This window comes from Mesocricetus auratus, unplaced genomic scaffold (genome assembly GCF_017639785.1).
Source record: "Mesocricetus auratus isolate SY011 unplaced genomic scaffold, BCM_Maur_2.0 Super-Scaffold_15014, whole genome shotgun sequence".
Taxonomy (NCBI): domain Eukaryota; kingdom Metazoa; phylum Chordata; class Mammalia; order Rodentia; family Cricetidae; genus Mesocricetus; species Mesocricetus auratus.
Genome location: NW_024429186.1, coordinates 31,291,262 through 31,308,883, shown reverse-complemented (window position 1 = coordinate 31,308,883; position 17,622 = coordinate 31,291,262). Strand labels below are relative to the sequence as shown.

The 17,622-nt window shown below is 41.6% G+C and overlaps 1 protein-coding gene across 18 annotated transcripts in view; it reads left to right on the top strand.

Annotated features, from left to right (window-relative positions):
* Window positions 1-17,622, top strand: part of Ttll5 (tubulin tyrosine ligase like 5) — a 234,662-nt gene that overhangs the window by 59,060 nt on the left and 157,980 nt on the right. For 16 of the 18 annotated variants that reach the window (XM_040742715.1, XM_040742720.1, XM_040742719.1 and 13 more), the window contains 5 exons: window positions 4,485-4,566; window positions 6,462-6,523; window positions 9,290-9,384; window positions 15,736-15,849; window positions 16,138-16,229. In XM_040742715.1, the coding sequence (XP_040598649.1) occupies window positions 4,485-4,566; window positions 6,462-6,523; window positions 9,290-9,384; window positions 15,736-15,849; window positions 16,138-16,229 (445 nt within the window). Of the gene's footprint in view, window positions 1-4,484; window positions 4,567-6,461; window positions 6,524-9,289; window positions 9,385-15,735; window positions 15,850-16,137; window positions 16,235-17,622 lie in introns of those variants that run through there. The other 2 variants (XM_040742732.1, XM_040742731.1) reach the window with 1 other exon arrangement.

The following is a 17,622-nucleotide window of genomic DNA, read 5'->3' as shown; positions in this document are numbered from 1 at the left end:
ATCTGTTGGTATGTTCTTGCATGTGTACAAGTATGCAAGCCAGTTGTCAATGTCTGGTGTTTTCCTTAGTCACTGCCCATTTTGCCTTTTATTTTATTACTATTATTTTTTGAACAAGGCCTCTCACTGAACCTGGAGTTTACTGCTTCAGCTAGCCAGCAAGCCCCAGAGGTCTGTCAACCTCTAACTCCCCAGTATAGGGCTCATAGGCTCACACTGTCTAACCATCTTTTTACATGTGTCTTGGGGATCTGAACTGAAGCTCTTGGAAAGCATTCAATTAATTGAACCCTCTCCCTTGCCCTTTGTTTCTTAATACTTTTCTTAAATGGTTTACTAATGGAACAGATTGCTTCTGCCTTTAAGTTTTTGTTGCTGTGATAAAACACCATGACCAAAAGCAGCTTGGGGAGGAAAGGGTTTATTTAGCTCACACTTCCACATCATAGTCCATTATTGAGGGAAGTCAGGACAGGAACTCAAAGCAGGAACTGATGCAGAAGCCTCAGAGGAGCACTGCTTACCATCTTGCTCCTCATGCCCTGCTCAGCCTGCACTCTTAAACAATCCAAGACCAAATGCCTGGGGTGACACTAACACCCCCCTCTCATCAATCATCAATCAAGAAAATGCACTAAAGGTTTGCCTACAGACAAATCTTTTGGGGGACATTTTCTAAATTGAGATTCCCTCTTCTAAAATGACTTTAGTTTTTGACAAGTTGACAAACAATCTAGCACTCTTGATCTAAAATGATAAATGAGATGTGGCACTTGCCCTCCAGAGAGGGAGAGACACATATGAAGTGATAAAAGACAGTTTACATAGGAGAGTGACTATAATACTCTTGGAATATGCAAGTGTTACCACCAGTTTGCCTAGGAGAGCCAGGAAAATAGCCCTCACAGAGGGGCTATGATGTGCAAACTATAGAATGTCAGAACAGGAGTTGACCCTTTTTCCTCTCCTAGACAGCATCTCCTAGACAGAGGCTGACTTTTTAACCTCCCTTCTCATTGACAGCTAGGACAATGGCTCAGGAAGAAAGAGGTACATGAGATATTATACAGTTACCATGTGACCAGGTATTTCCACTTGTAGGTAATTATTCAGGAGAAATGAAACTTTATGTCCACATAATTCCTACTCACAAATGTTGATATTTTATTCATAATGGCCCAACATTGGAGACAACCAAAATACCTGTCAGCTGTTAAATGGATAAAATGTGGTATGTCCATATTATGGAATACTACTTTGGAATTAAAAGGCATGAACTACACTTTTGATACATGTAACAGAATAGGTAAGTTTCAAGAGACAATACCACATGGAAGAAAGAACTCTGAATAGACCACAGACTGTACATATTTCATTTTTTACTTTCTGGGAAAAGGAAAGGAAATAGAAAGACTCCCATTGGTGGTTGTTGGAAGGTGAGGCTGGTGAGGATTGACTTCAAAGAGGCACAAGGTGCATGTGTGATGTCTTTTCTGTATTCTGATTGAGGTGTGGTTTAAACTTTTCAAGATTCATCAAATTGTTCAAGTTAAAGGGGTGAATTTTTTTTTACAAATAAGTTGTATCTCGGGATCTCTGCCTTAAAGAGAATTACTGGTAGATGTACCTCAAAAACATAGCAAATATAATACAAGAAGCTAGAATCAAATGAGTATATATGATTTCATTTATATGAAATTCTAGAACAGAATTGATGGTAGAAAGAATTAAGAGTAATGGTTGTCAAGGATGAGGCAGGAGAAAGTTATGTACCAGAAAGAGGCTTGAGGGGGTCCTCAGGGGCGATGGAAGTGTTCTAAGTGTCCCTTGATAGGAGTGAGGGTTACATAGATGTAACCAATTCCAAGATTCATCAACTGTATCTTTAAGATTTATCTGTCTCATCATGTGTAAATTATTCCTCATAAGAGAGTAGAAATGATTGGCTAACTTAAAGAGAAAGATAGAGGACATCATCAGTATTTTTGTTGAGCTGATCAAGAATTTGATTGGAAATACATGCTATCTTTTCACCCCCCCCCCGCCCCCTACCACTGAGCCCAGCCTTATTAAGGGGAGTTGTACCTGGCACTCTGCTGCCATGCCTTCACATAGCGATATGCATTTCTATCTCCACTCTCACAGGCTCGTAGGTTCAAGTCTGGTCTAAGTGTAGTTAGATTGAGGCTTGGTTAACCCTAGAGCTTGGCATGCTCTGTAGGTATTGTTATTCCAGCAGCTTTTACCATGGGAGTAAGTTAATTTAGTGCTGTGAAAGTAGTTTCTCACTTTAAGGTTTGTTTTTCTTTTCCCAGAATATTTTTTCAGACTTTCACCTTAATGTGAGCTCTTGGAATTTGCCTCTGATTCGGTGAAATGATTAAGTGTGATTGCTGAATGTTAAAATAGTGGCTCTCATTGATGGTTGATCCGCCTCACATTGGGCTTCCTTTGCTGGTTCTTTCTACAAATCGTATCAGTATATGCATCAGTCCTTATTATCAACGTGTTAGCAAATAGTTGAATCCTTGCTTCTGCTCTTAAAAACTAAAGGGAATATTTTCTTGTATGAGATACCGTGTCTTGCTTATGTAATGCTACAGCAAGTCTATATTATACATTATTTCCCTCCCTCCCTCCCTCCCTCCCTTCCTCGTTTCTTCCCTCCTATTTACTTTCTCTCTCTTTCCCCCTGCCTCCCCCTCTCCTTCTTCCCCTCCCTTCCCCCTTCCTTCCTTTATTTTATCTTGATGTGCAACCCAAAGTTGCATTCAATTCACAGTCCTCCTGTCTCAGCCTCCCAAATGCTGTGATTGCAGATGTATGCCAACATACCTGCTAAGCTTTTTCCTTTTAAAATGTCTTATTTATAGCTTCATGACAAAATCTTATTCTCTGACTAAAGTGAGAATTAGATTATTGTTGTGACTAAAGACTAGGCAAGCTATTGGGAAGACTGCAATGTCTGTAAAGTATGAATTTGCTAGCAAAGGTGCATCTGGAGGAGCTTCCTTTTCCTTACATCTTAAAGTAAGATTTATATAGTATGATGCACCAAACCTTTATTATATTTTTAGATTTGCAAATTAAATGGAGTCCTATATAACTAGTTACTATGGAATGTATGATGCTCCAAACCCTTATTATTTTTTAGTTTTGCAAATTAAATGGAGTCCTATATAAATAGTTACTATGGAATCAAACATATTCATGAAAACCCTAGAATATCCAGATCTAGCTGAGTGTGGAAGTGTATGCCTGTAATCTCAGCACCTGGGAGCTGAAGCAGGAGTTTACATAACAAAACCTGTTTCAAGCAAGCAAACAAACAAAAAATGCCTATTTGATATTTACAGCAAAATAGGCTAAAGCCTGTGTGAATATCCAGTTACTTGGTGACTGTTCAAAAGAGAAAGGGAGCCTGAAGGATGTGTCTTAGACTGAAGTGCCATCCCCAAGCCAAAGTATGAGTCTTTAGAGCCTGCCCTAGGTTTCTTGGTGTTGCCTTAATATAGCTTTATATTTTTGTATTCTATGCTGTATGTTTCTAGTTTTTCAAAACATTCAGGAGTGAAAAAGAATCCTTCTTGAACCAGATAAATTTATGTCTATGAATTTCTAGAAATCCTGCTTGTTTTCTTTGTGAGTGAGCTCTGCAATAGCAGGTTTTTCTCTTGGAGAAGAGATGCAAGTGATGATTTGTTTGAGTGACACTGTGTAAGATAGCACGGAGTGGGGCTTGTGAATGTCTGTGTTTAAAATATGTTCAAGAGTTGTTGTTCCTGTTGTGCGGATCTCACCAATAATGCTTGAAGGGCTCCAAGTTAGTCTCACATCCCTGAATTCTTAAGTAAAAGCAGGATTCTAGGAGAAGAGGTGCCTGGTGGGTGTTACCTTGCTTCTTATCATAGAGGAAGAGAATCCATGGCAACTTGGTCTTTGAATAATATTAGTGGTACAAGACAGCTTGTCAGAGCCTACCACCCGCCTGTCTCTTCTCTGTCAATCTAAATGTTTTACTTTCTCTATTCAGAAAGAAACTGAAACTATAGGAGAGGGGAAAGAATAAGTGCCATTTACATTTGGATGTCTTCTGAGCAGGACCGCAGAAGCACCATCTGAAAATTAAGATGGGTGAAGGAGCTGTGCTTGTTGTGGGCACTTGAATTCTCAGAGGGGGAATGGGGAGGTGGGGCAGGAGGCCAGCACACAGCAAACCCAGCGTGGCATCCCTAGCAGGTGGTCCTGTGTGGGATCGTGTGTGCTTTCTCACTGTATGGAGCTCAGGAACAGGAATAGTGTGTTGGAATACTTAAGTGTTCCTTGTAGCTATCCTTGAACTTGAGGAGACTAGCTTTTCTTGAACTCGAGGGTCTCTGCTTACTGCTTACACTCAGTAAGGTTCTAGGCATCTGATGGGAGTTGAATGCCTTCATGTGATCATTGCATGGAAAGTGATCTTGCATGTTATGTTGTATTTTCAGAACTGTATGGCTTTGATGTGCTCATAGATAATACTCTGAAACCATGGTTGTTGGAAGTGAATCTCTCCCCTTCTTTGGCCTGGTAAGTCAGTTCTGTCAGCGAAAAACAAGACAAGCCTGCACATGACACTAAAATGTGTTTTTTAGGGGAAGGGATATTATTTCTGTTGTGGTACACAGTGATGGTTAGACTTTTAAAAATGAAGTGGTTTATGGTTTGTTATCAAACCCCTGTGGGAATCAGTTTCCCTGCCAGTTTGTAGTACTTGTTTGCCATTTATTTAGCTTTTTAACATTTTTTTTACATGCTAAGATAAGACCGTGCCTATTATTTCATCTTATTTGCATTACTAAACTACTTGAAACACGAATAACAAGTTACTTCATTACATTGGAAAGAGCAATAGTCTTGAGAAAATATGCTGACAGATATCCCAAACTACAAACAGTATGAGCAAAATGCACTACTCATTAGAGAACATGAATATGAAAATAATATCAGCTTAATTTCTTCATTATCCCCTGTGTGCTAATAGCTTCTCAGAATTTTAGTCCTCTGATCTGATAACAGCCTGAGCAGACCTAAATTAAAAAACAAAAACAAAAGCATCTACTTCTTCATCTAAACCATGTTCCTGAAGAAATTATTGTTGGGGAAGATGTAGACTTTACAACTGAAATCATGACTACCTCCTCAACAGAACATTTTGCTGTAGTCAGATTCTGTAGTTTCAGATTTATCCTTTTTTGGTGCCCCCCACTATCTTTGTAGGCCCTCTGTTAACACCACAGAAATACCCTCAGGTGGTGTGCTGCCTTTGCTCCCCCAGGAGTCTGCATGCACTATAGCCGTGTAAAGCCGTGCCAAGGCTCTACAGAGTGGGCTTTTTGCTCAGTTCTGTGGCCTGGTGTCCACCCAAGGTTACCGTCGAAAGCATTTGACTATCTTAGATTTACAAAAATAAAATAAAACCTGTTATTTAGAAAGGAAGAAGTATCTTTTTCAGTACCAAGAAGACCCTGCTTACTTCTGCAGCGACAGAATTTCTACTAGCTATGTGCTTTTCTAAACAGAAAACCCTAGAGGTCTCTGCCAGAGACCACCCAGCTGCTGAGCTTTTAAGGATGAGAGATTGGCAGAGTGCCAAGTCATCAACTAAAGACATGTTGACTACTTGGTTGAGTGGGGATTTGGCTCAACTCAGGTGTGAGGTGTACAGCCGGGCAGTGCCTTCAGTTGTTAACGCTGCACTTTGTCAAATCAACCCTTTATACATTTCCCAGTGAAGTAGAGTCGCCGATGTCACACATCCCAGAGGAACACAGAGGGGATCCTGGAGGAGCAATGAAGCTCCAGAGTACCTCTCGCTACAGGAAGGCCTCTTGGTTTTGCTCCATCCTGTTTTAGTGTTCTCGTGGGCTCCTGCTTCCTCTGATGGTGGATGTTGCAGGACTTAACTTGTATCTTTTTGCACTATTTACAAGTCTGCAAGCCTAAGGAGAATGAGTTAGCACAGAAAATGAAGGCTTCCAAAAGGTCCCAAGGTGGCCAAAAGGTCTTGTCTTGCATGTGAATGTTAAGTGAATGAGGAAGCACTAAGACACAATTTGAATGAAGGGCACTCATAAAAGTATGAGTGTACTGATATTCGGAGCCTCTGAACCCCATAGTGATAATGAAGCAACATCCCTGGCTTGCTTAAAACTTGAATTGCACAAGATCTGGAGTAAAAGATCCTATGTCAGGAAATCAATGCGTTGGTGTTGGGCCTGCCTTACAGGGGATGAGTTTAGCACAAGGCTTGTATTCTGTTATTTTCCACCCAAATTCCTGTCCCCTCACTTGTGGATTTGATGTGTTATGTGTGCTGCTTCTCTGATACTTGGAAACTTTGCTGTACTGGGACCCATGACGAGGCAGCTCTTTGGTTAACCTACAGAGTGATCAATTGCTCCTTTCTTTCTCTGTTCTTTTAGTGATGCACCCCTGGACCTCAAGATTAAAGCCAGTATGATCTCAGATATGTTCACTGTTGTAGGTAAGTAGCAGTGTGCTCTGAACTGGACTCACAAAGAATTAACCAGACCTTCCATTTGCCAGGCTCTGTAGGTATTGCCAACTGGCAGTTCCTAAGCTATGCTGAATGTTTTGTACTAAAAAATTATATTTTCAGGGAAGTGTTTATATGTTTCTACTCCCCCTGGCTCCATCCTGTCCCGGGGCTGAACCACAACTAAGGCTGAGACCTGGGGCCTGGGAATTATGAGCTGAGGCAAAGAATTAAGCAAAGATCCGCAGAGAGTATATTTTTCTCCGAGCTGGGAAAGTGAAACCCACTGAAGAAGCCCTATTACAAAGGAGATCAGCTGTATTTCTCCTAGACAGTCTCTGTATTTCTCTTAGACAGTCTCTCATGGCTTCAGCATGATCCCTTCTGCAGTATTATAGCCAAAGCAGCCTGAGAAAGAAATCCCATTTAAGTAGATAAGCCAGATCTTTGAAATGGAGATGGGCAGTCAGGTGGGTATGATGTGGATTTATTATTGGGTTTTAAAATTTCTCGAAAAAGACACAATGAAATCCATTTGATGTAGTACTTGTACCAACAGATGCTATAAAACTTAGTGATTCCCTTCTTTCCTTCCTTCCTTCCTTCCTTCCTTCCTTCCTTCCTTCCTTCCTTCCTTCCTTCCTTCATCATAGTTTCCCCCTCCTCTCCTCCCAGTCCCTCCCTACCACCTCCCCTCTGCAACACCCTCCCCCCAATCCACTCTTCTCTGTTTCTGTTCAGAAAAGGGCAGGTCTCTCATGGACAGCAACGAAGATGACATATCAAATTGCAGTAAGACTAAGCACCTTCCTTTGTATTAAGTCTGGTCAGGGCAACCTGTATGAGGAATAGGGTCCCACAAAGAGTCAGAGACAGCCCCTGCTCCCACTGTTAGCAGTCCCACAAGAAGATCAAGCTGCATACCTGTCCCATAACTGTCCCTGCAGAGGGCCTAGGTCAGTCCCTTACAGGCTCCCTGGGTGTTAGTTCAGACACTGTGAGCTTCTACGAGCACAGTTAATTGATTATGTGGGTTTTTCTCGTGATGTCCCTGACCCCTCTGGCTCCTATAAACCTTCCTCCCTCTTTCAGCAGGATTCCCTGAGCTCTGGCTAATGTTTGGCTGTGGGTCTCTGCATCTGTTTCTATCAGTTGCTGGATGAAGTCTCTCTGATGACAGTTGGGCTGGACACCAATCTATGAGTATAGCAGAATATCATTAGGCATCATTATACTGACATTATTTTTCCTCCAGTGGTGTTAGGCTCTATCCTAGATCTCTGCATTATTCAGCCTCTGGGTCCTAGTGTTCCAGGCAGTGTCAAGGGTGGGCTTACTCTCGTGGCACGGGTCTCAGGCTGGACCAGTCATTAGTTGGTTACCCTTACCCTCCACTACAAGTCTTGCCTGGTCACAGGAGATGGCGAGTTCAGGCTATGTATCCATTTTGCTAGGAGTCTTAGCTGGAGTCATCCTTGTAGATTCCTGGGAGTTTCCCTTGCACTGGTTTTCTGGTGCTCCCTACCCCCTCCCCACTTTCCAGTCATCTCTTTCAGTGCTCCCCAACCCCCTTCACCTAATCCCTCATGTTCCCATCCCCACACACCCATAATCCACCCACAAAATCTCTTTTTCTCCTTCCTAGAGAGATCCTAGTATCCCCCTTTGAGCCTTCTTGTTACCTAACCTCTCTGGGCCTGTGGATTACCGAGTTCTCCTTTTTGGTTGAGAGCCTAGTTCTTTTAGAAAAGAAGTGAAACTAGTAGAAATTCTGTTTCTTTTTTTTTATTAGAAAAATTATGGAGAAAAAAAATCTTCCTATTTTTACAGGGATGCATACAATTTACCAATATTATAAAAACCATATAATCTATGATTTAGGCCAAAATCCCTGTTTTCCTTCTTGAGAATCATGACCTAGGATAATTACTTTACAGTTGAGTATTAAAATAATTAATTAGAGCTAGGCAGTGGTGGTGCACACCTTCAACCCTAGTACTCAGGAGGCAGAGGCAGGGGAATCTCTGAGCTCAAGGTTTGCCAGGTCTACAGAGTGAGTTCCTGGACAGCTACAAGGCTACACAGAGAAACCCCATTTTGAAAAACCAAAAATAATAACTATAATAATAAAATAATAAGACTATCAGTGCAAAAATGCTAATTATATATTCCTTTTCTAGAAAAACAGTTATAACAAAACATTTTGTTTTTGTTTTTTGAGACAGGGTTTCTCTGTGTAGCTTTGGAGCCTATCCTGGGATTCAACTCTGTAGACTAGGCTGGCCTTGACCTCACATAGATCCACCTTCCTCTGCCTCCCAAGGGCATGGGATCAGAGGCATGTGCCACCACCACCTGGCAACAAAGCATGTTTTTAAGCTGTAGATAATCACAAAGCCCACTGCAGAAATTAGAAGTAGGCCATCTTCTGTCTTCCCAGTAGGTTATAACAGGATATGATAATACTGTTGCTATTGAATTCTTCTAGTAAAAACTTTTTTCCCCTAGCTGTCATCCAGAAAGTTATGTTAAAAAAACCAACAGTCTTTTCCTTTATGAACAAGTATGTGTTTCATAAAGATGACTTGTCCATTTGTTTGAGACTTAACCAAAGCCAGGTCTCTGTCTTGGGATTCTAGTCAGCTCCTGAGTCTGCTTCCCTTATTATCATGAGTTTAAAGGTACTTGAACCAAGTCAAACAGGCTGACTTCTGAGAAAAGGGCATCTCCTATTATTGCTCATTCCTCACCCAGGGTTTGTGTGCCAAGATCCTTCCCAGCGCTCATCCAACCGGTCAATTTATCCCACCTTTGAGTCTTCCAGACGGAACCCTTTTCAGAAACCTCAGGTAAGCAAATGGAGGCGCATGAAGCCCAGAGAAGGCTTGCTGGGGCGTGGCCGTGAGGAAGTGAGGAAGCTGAAGTACTGTGGTTGGGAGGGCACTTAGGGCAGGAGAATCTCGATACGTTCATCAGTGGCTGGTCTGTGAGGCTTTCCAACACACTTCCTCCTTGATTTTCTTCTGCCTTCCTTCTCTCTTCCAAACTCACTGTTCCTCCCCTCAGATGGACATGCTCATCAACAGAGCAGAGTGGGGCCTGCCACTTCTTCAGCATGACTAGACCTTTTCTAATCTTCAGACGAGTTTTGTAAAGACGCTCCATTGAAACAGTGTGTCCTCGATCCTCTTGGACTGGACCTTCAGTGGTCTCTGTGCACTCTGGGTTTGGGTCTGCTCGTTCAGTGGTGTCATCAGTCTGCAAGCTTGAGCACCACCACTTAGTGTTTCTTCTTACGTGAAGCTCTGCCAGTCTCCTCTCTGCCCATCCCGTTTGATTCCCTGGCCTGCTCAAGCTTTGGAGTTTTTATAATCCAGCCTATCTCTGAGGACCTCTAGTGTCCTTAAAGATAGGATAAGGACACCACAATTTCCTTCTTTTTCATTGCATTCTTTTGCGTTCATTGATTGTGGGTTTTAAATTGTCCTGTGCTTCTCCCTACACTGTAAGTACTATTAATAGCTTCTCCTTCTCTCCCTCTCCCTTTCTCATCTGCCCCTCCTCTCCTTTTCATTACTCGTTTCCTCCACGTCCTCCCTCCATTCCTCCCCCTCCATCTGCTCATGGATCTCACTGAGAGTGGTGCTGTGCCAGAAACCCTCACACTGACAGGCTTTTCACAGTCACATACTTCTCAGGCCTGCAGGCCGGTAACATGAGGGACAGTAGGCAGCCTCAGCACAGTGATATGCCGGCTAACTGAGGATGGAGGCCTCCCATCAGGGGTAGCAGACTGAGGAGTGTGCTCTAGATGATCGCTTCCATGCCCCAGCGTGAGCCTCTTGTCAAGAGAAATCAGAAATGATTTTTGTGTTGTTGTTGTTTTGTTTGTTTGTTTTTAATGTGGACAATTTGCTTGTTCAAAACAAAACTAAAAAAGCACTACAAGCCAAAACGAGCATGTCTTTGAGCTGGAGTGGGTCCCTGGCTGCCCTGCTGTCAGCCCTGCTCTGGGTTGATGCCCTGGGTGGTGGTGTGTTGTGGAACATGGTGTGCCGTCTTGAAAGAGGTATTGTCTCAGCTTAGAAATACAACTAGACATCGGTGTCATACTTGCTCAAGAGCACCATCACAGATCAAAGGGATTTCTGTCATTTTAGTAAGAAAGGTTGAGAATTATTAACTTAGGTATAGTGGGGAATCTTTGGCAGTTGCATTCCTGTGCTAATTGTTCTCTGCAAGCATCCTATGACCGAGCTGCACACTTAGAGCTGTGAATGTTTCTCACAGTTTTGATATGATTTCTGACAGGCTTTTCTTCTAGGGGTAGCAGTATTCTAATCCTGAAAGAGTGGACTCTGTTTCTTAGCTTGCCTGTTTCATTGGCAATTCTGTGCCAATCATCAGAAAAGTACCCACCATTTGTTCTGCTTACTGAGGGGCAGTGGCATGATGTCATCCATAAGCAGCCTTGGGGATAGATGCAGAAAGACCTACAGTGGAGCTCTGTGCACTGTATGAAGCAGGGTTGTCAGGCAGGCTAGTTCACTCAGGGTCTTCAGTATCTAACAGTAGTGAGAAGTTGAAGTTGGAACATAAAGAATAGCAAGACAACAGTACTGAAGAGAAACACTCTCACTTTTCAACCAAGGGCAGGCAGGGCTCTTGCATGTGGTCTGTGCTTTTCAATGTCTTAGATGCAGGAAATGGAGAGCCGTAGGCCTTTTAGGAGAAGGTACAGCTTTATTCCATTTTTTTTAATCTCTCATAGTATCCAGTATCTGCATAGGTTCAGTCATTAAAATTCACACAGGTAAGTTCTGGGTCATTTGGAGACTAGACTCAAATTTAATTCCCATTTCTCAGAGAGCCTTTTAGCTTTGGCCTTTAAATATACATATATTGTACCTTTGTATGATTTGAAAACACAAAACAGAATGCGTGGAGAGAAACGCACCAGTGACTTTTTGGTTATGGATCATGAGAACAGAGGATGCAATGGCTTATTCTAGTTCCCCAGAGTGACTATGTTGTGGTAAAGACAGTTGGATTGAAATGATTGCCCAAAATATTCTGGAACAAAAATATTAACATTCACAAAGGAATTTTCTCTGATCCAAGTGTCTTAGGAAGCCTACTACTCCAGCTGCTTAGCATTCACACCCTTTCACATTGAGTGTTGGGCTTCCTTGCATTTTTTCACAGATGGTACCTGATATGTGTAGTGATTTGTAACTGAATTTAGAAACCTGCGGTAATTAGATGTGACTTTTAAAATAAGGCATATTTTTCTGACACAATCAGCCTTTGCTCCTTTACTGTCCCTACAAGGAATTTTGAAATTGGCTGCCACTTTCTTGTGTGTTGCTCAGGTTTTCTTGCTGTGGGTTAAGTTGGAGGTCACCCCGTGACTCTGTCAGAGGCACAGGTTTTCCAAGCTGATGTTCTGCAGGGAGCTCTTTGCAGTTGTCCTAACTGTTGTCTTCTCTGGTGCAGGTAGTGGTAAGCTGGAGGCCTGAATGGCAGCTTCCTGAACTCCTGCTCCCAATAAAGTCATTTACATGGCAAAGACAAGTTCTCAGGGTGTCTAGTGGCGTGTTTGGTAACTGCTTCTTATGCTTCTGTAATGTGTATTTGGTGACATGATGAAAGAATTAAAACTTTTGCAGAATGTAATGTTTCATATTTAGTAATCATCTAAATATTATCTGCTGTCCATAATAAAAATCAAAACTGACCGACCAGCCAAATGGGCCTACATTCTAAATAGCCCTTGAACTAATTAATCCATATGACAAGAGCATTGAGACCATTGCATGGCCTGCTGGTTTGCTCTCAGTGTCTTTATGTATAATTCTAATCTTAATTTCCACGTGTCATGTCAATTCCTATACATGTAGCTCCTCTGCTTGCGTTACTTAGGATCCTTTTATTGTCTTGTTTTGTCTTGTCTTTTTCCTGAGCAAGGTCACTCTATAGTTATATATCTGAACTTGTCTATATGATGCAAAACGTTCCTGGCTTTGTCAAGCCAGCTTTATAAATGTGTTCCTTAACTTTACCTCTTTTGCCATGGTTTTTCTGGAAATGAAGCCCTCAGTGTCTTCCCTAATTTCCTGTCAAAGCTAAAGTGAGATGAAGATAGGGAGGAAAGAGAAGGCATCTCTGAGCCTACAGACCTTCTATGTGGCTGTCGCATTATGAAGAATCTGGTATTGTTTGCTTTGTGTCTTTTCTTTTTACTCTGCTGTCTCCATCTGCATTATTTCATCCCTTGAATGTCTGTAGTTCAAATTTGGAAAATTGTGATGGTGCTATGGACAGCAGGTAAACTTTAGAATGGGAGGAACCTGGATTCACGTTCAATCCCTGCCAATACCTAGCTGTTAGACCTCAGGAAGGTTCCTGGAATCTCTGGGACTCAGGGCCCACATCTGCGAAACGGGACAAATGCATGCACGTGTGAAATTCTTGTGAGAAAGAAAGTATAAAACAGCAGCAGAATATTTATGCTAGTGTCTCCATGTGGTTTATAACCAGAAGGCCTAGTTTCCTTCACACTTCCAAGTGGTCTTCAGAGTTTTTTACATCCATCATCCATATCTGGAATTACTTTCATGGTCATCAACTCATAGTTATATTTTGCACATGTCATCATCCACAGATGTTTTATTTATTTATTGTCTTTCCAGACATTATTAAAGACTCTAGATACACTTTTTTGATACTTTTTGATTTGTTTCCACTTAAATGATGTTCTAGTTACATTTTTAATCACAATTTTTTGCTATATATTATATTTATCATATTACGGCAATAACTCCCTGACTGGAAATTAAATTTAGAATAAATAGTGTATTAAATTTTCTCATACATCTGTAAAATCCAAAGACCTTTTATTTCTTGATAGCCAGTCACAGCACGTGTGAGCTGAACTATTTCTAACTTCCTTTTACTGTTGAGCTCCAAACTTTGTATTTAAACTTATAGATTCTTTTTTTTTGGGGGGGGTTGAGACAAGGTTTCTCTGTGGCTTTGGATACTGTCCTGAAACTAACTCTTGTAGACCAGGCTGGCCTCGAACTCACAGAGATCTGCCTGCCTCTGCCTCCCAAGTGCTGGGATTAAAGGCGTGTGCCACCACCGCCGGCCAAACTTGTAGATTCTTATTATTTACATTTGCTCTTGTCTCGTATTTCCTGCCCTTCAATTCTGCTATCATTCATGGTATTCACCTTTTTTTCTGAGTCTCCATTTTGTCAGTATTTTGCCAGCCTTCTTTAGACTGTCCGAAAAATTTTGGAATCAGCACCTGCTTCTTACTGTTTGAGTGTTGGTACATGGTCCTTTGCATTTTTGTATTCAGTTGGTTCCTCCTCAGTGATGCTGGGGTAAATCGTAATCATTTCTTCCCTGGGTAGAATCTAGATCCATAGCTGTGTCCACAATCACGTGATTGCTCTGGTGCATGTTTCATGGCAGATTCTTACTTAGACGCTAATTGTCAGTTTAAAATTTATCTGTGCACCTGCTGGCATACATCACTCATCGTCTCCCAGAGATAGTGGGCTCTTGGTTCATTGGAGCCTTGCTTCTTCTACGATAGTCAGGCAACCCTGTCAAGGACTGGGGTGTACCTGTAGTACATGCAAAGGCCCGGGGTTCCATCCGCGAACTCCCCCAACATTACAGTAGCTAGTAAGGTACCCTTAGGATCAGACAGCACAGCCTCTTGAGTTTGGAAGACTCTTTGCCAGTGGCTTTATGTGGCTGTAGGATGGGAACTATGTACGCACATGTGAGCTAGATGTTTGCTTGTTTCTTCAAACAGTAAGTAGTGTGGGGATGAGAAGAGTCCTCAAGTCGTTCCTTTACTGTTTCAGTTCTTCTTTATTAGATAATCCTCAACACTTTAAAAACTTAGAAAAGTGATGTATTCCTGTCTGAATCTACCCTCTCCGTTCTACAGGCAGATTCTGGTACATACTACTGTTCACTTTATTCCTAGAGACTGAAGGGAATTAAAATGCTTCCCAGAATTATTCTGTGGTTTTAAATTCTGAACACATTAGGGCTATATCCCAGAATGGCTATCACTTGTAAAATAAATATTTATTGATTTATTTCTCTAGATGTTGAAGATGCCATAGTAAAAGCTAGACAAATAACTTCTGATTTCATAATCTTTCATTATATAGGTAGCTTATCATGGAGTTTTGTCTATGATAAAATCTAGTTTGTATAATTCCTATGCTAGTTACAGATGTATGTATAATTAGTTTCCTGTGTTCAAAGGAAAGCCATCCATGGTTTGTGTACCATATGTCACTTGGTGACTTAGCAGAAAATTTGTTTCTTATAGTTCTAGACCCAGGGATGTTTAAGAACAAGATTCTATGTGGGGCAGTGGTGGTGTACACTTTTAATTCCAGTGCTCAGGAGGCAGGGGGTCTCTGTGAGTTCAAGGCCAGCCCATTCTACAAATCAAGTTCTAGGATAGACCAGACTATACCAGAAGCCCTGTCTTGAAAAATCAAAAACCAAAACAAAACAAAAAAGACCAAGAATCCAGCAAGGTAGGATTCCTTCTAAAGCCTTGCTTTGTAGGCAGCAGACATTTCATTGCCTTCTCAAAGCACAGCTGTTTGCACACATCAGGGAGAGCCCATGAGGGTGAATAAGGCGGCACTAATTCTGTTAGACTAAGGCCCCTCGAATACGACCTTGTCTAAGTCTAAGGATGAAGAAAGGGAGGGAGTTCTTCAGTCTCTAAAACATCCCAGAGCACCAGCCTTTCCTGGTGTGGCATGAAAGCAAAGAGTATTCCTTGCTTTCTTGTCTCAGGTCTCCCAACTCTCCTCTCTCAGTGCCGAAGAGAATGTCAGTATTTACTAGAATAAATACACAGTCTCATTTCTGTGGGGGATAGCCAGAAATATTGGCTATACCTTAAACCTAGACTTGGCTTCACACTGAGAAGACCTTCGGCATTGCTCTGTTTCTGCTCTTTCTCTTCTTGACTTGTAGTTCACTAGGTTTTTTTTTTTTTTCTGCTTTCTGGGATTGTGGACTAAGTGATTAATTCTAGAAACTGGGCTGTAGATTTGAGCATCTCCAGTTCTGAAAAATGCTGGTGCTGAGGGGGGAGCGAGAGAAAAGTAATGGAACTTACTACCTTCTACCTTGCTTTATTTTCTTAGCGTTCCCGTCCACTCTCTGCCAGTGACGCAGAAATGAAAAACCTTGTGGCCTCGGCCCGGGAGAAGGTACCAGGGAAGTTAGGCGGTTCTGTGCTTGGTCTGTCGATGGAGGAGGTAAAGATTATTTTATTTCAGGCCTTTGTGGGTTAACACAGGGTTTAGTGCAAATGAGTGAGGGATTCGTAATATAAATGACAAGAAATTCATGTCTTTCTCTGAACAGAAAGATTCTAGATAGGAGAAATTTCTCCCCAGAGCACATTCTAAATGTCATTGATTATTCCACACATGTATTTGTCGTTTTTTTATTTGTAACTCTGCCTTTGTCTTATAGCCACGTGGATTTCAGGTTTCAAAGCAGGTACTCTTTTATCTTATTCCGTTCTTTCTTCCTCTACCTAGATCAAAGTTTTACGGAGGGTAAAGGAAGAGAATGACCGGAGAGGAGGATTTATCCGCATATTTCCTACATCTGAGACATGGGAAATATATGGGTGAGGTGACTGCCTTTTTTTTTCTCCTAAAGTTATACCTCAAGTCTGCAAAGTTAGCTTGATTGTGACTCTGGGTTATTGCTTCTAATTTGGTACCTTTCTTACCTTATTTAAAATAATAATTAATCCACAAATCAGGCATGATGATACATGCTTATAATTTCCATATTCAGGAGGTAGAGGCAAGAGGTTCAAATTCATCCTCTGCTGCATAGTGAGTTCGAGGCCTCCCTGGGCTCCTTAAGACCCAGACTTCAGAGAGTGGGAAAAAAGACAAACCACCAATATCAATAAATCCAAAAATATGACCATCAATGGTAATCAACCCACTTATGTATTGAAGTTACCTTCCCCCCTTTTTAAGATTCATTTTCATTAGTTCCGATTACATGTATAGGTATACATGTAGCTGTGTGTGTGTGACTACAAATGGTCTCGTGAGCCAGAGACATTGGATTCTCAGGGACTGTTGTGACAGACAGTTGTGAGTTGCCTGCTTGATGTGGGCGCTGAAACTGAACTCAGGACCTCTGGAATAACAGTTAGTGCTCTTAACCTCTGAGCCATCTCTCCAGCCCTCCCTCCCCATCTTTAATCCCTTGTCTCCCTCCTAACCAGTTCTCTGTACTTAATTTTATGTTTTTCATCATCTTGATTTGAAAACTTATTTGTTCTCACTGTATGTGCCTAAATAATCTCATTTCTGATAAGCACTTAGTTCTAGTTTCCAGACAACAAGTACAATGCCTCCCCTGTAAGTATGCATTTTGATGATGGTTTTTGGCAAATTAAACCCCAATGTAACTGCTCCACAACTATTGCACAGGACACTTCCATAAGTCCTATATGATCCACGGCAGCTTCCCTCCTCTGTAATCTCAGACTTCAGTCATCAGCAGAGCATGTTTCCCAGGCGCACTTATACATGTGGAGTCAATCACTACGTAGTTTCTACACTTGGCTTCTTTTTTTTAATACAGTATTTTTGAGGTCCCTGCATGTTGTCATATGAACCAATAATCCATTATTTATTCCTGTGTACTGTTTGATTGTGTGACTCTGTCACAGTATTTTTATTCATTCTCCTACCATGGACGAGGTATGTCCATTGTCTGGCTGCTGTGAAGAAAACCCCTGTGGGTGTTCAAGGGCTGGGCCTTGTGTACCCTTAAAATTTCATTTCTAGAGTAGAATTTGATAAGGCATTGACCAGTGGTGATATGCTTTTACATTTTTATCCAAGATGTTGGAAAGCTCTAGTTGGTTTCCTTCCTTACCATCACTTAGTGTCACTGTGCTTTTTCAAATTAGGCAAACTAGTGCATCTCTGTGGTTGAATGTTTTTCTAAGAGGGTTAACAATACTGGGTATATTACCTCTGTTGGTACTTCTT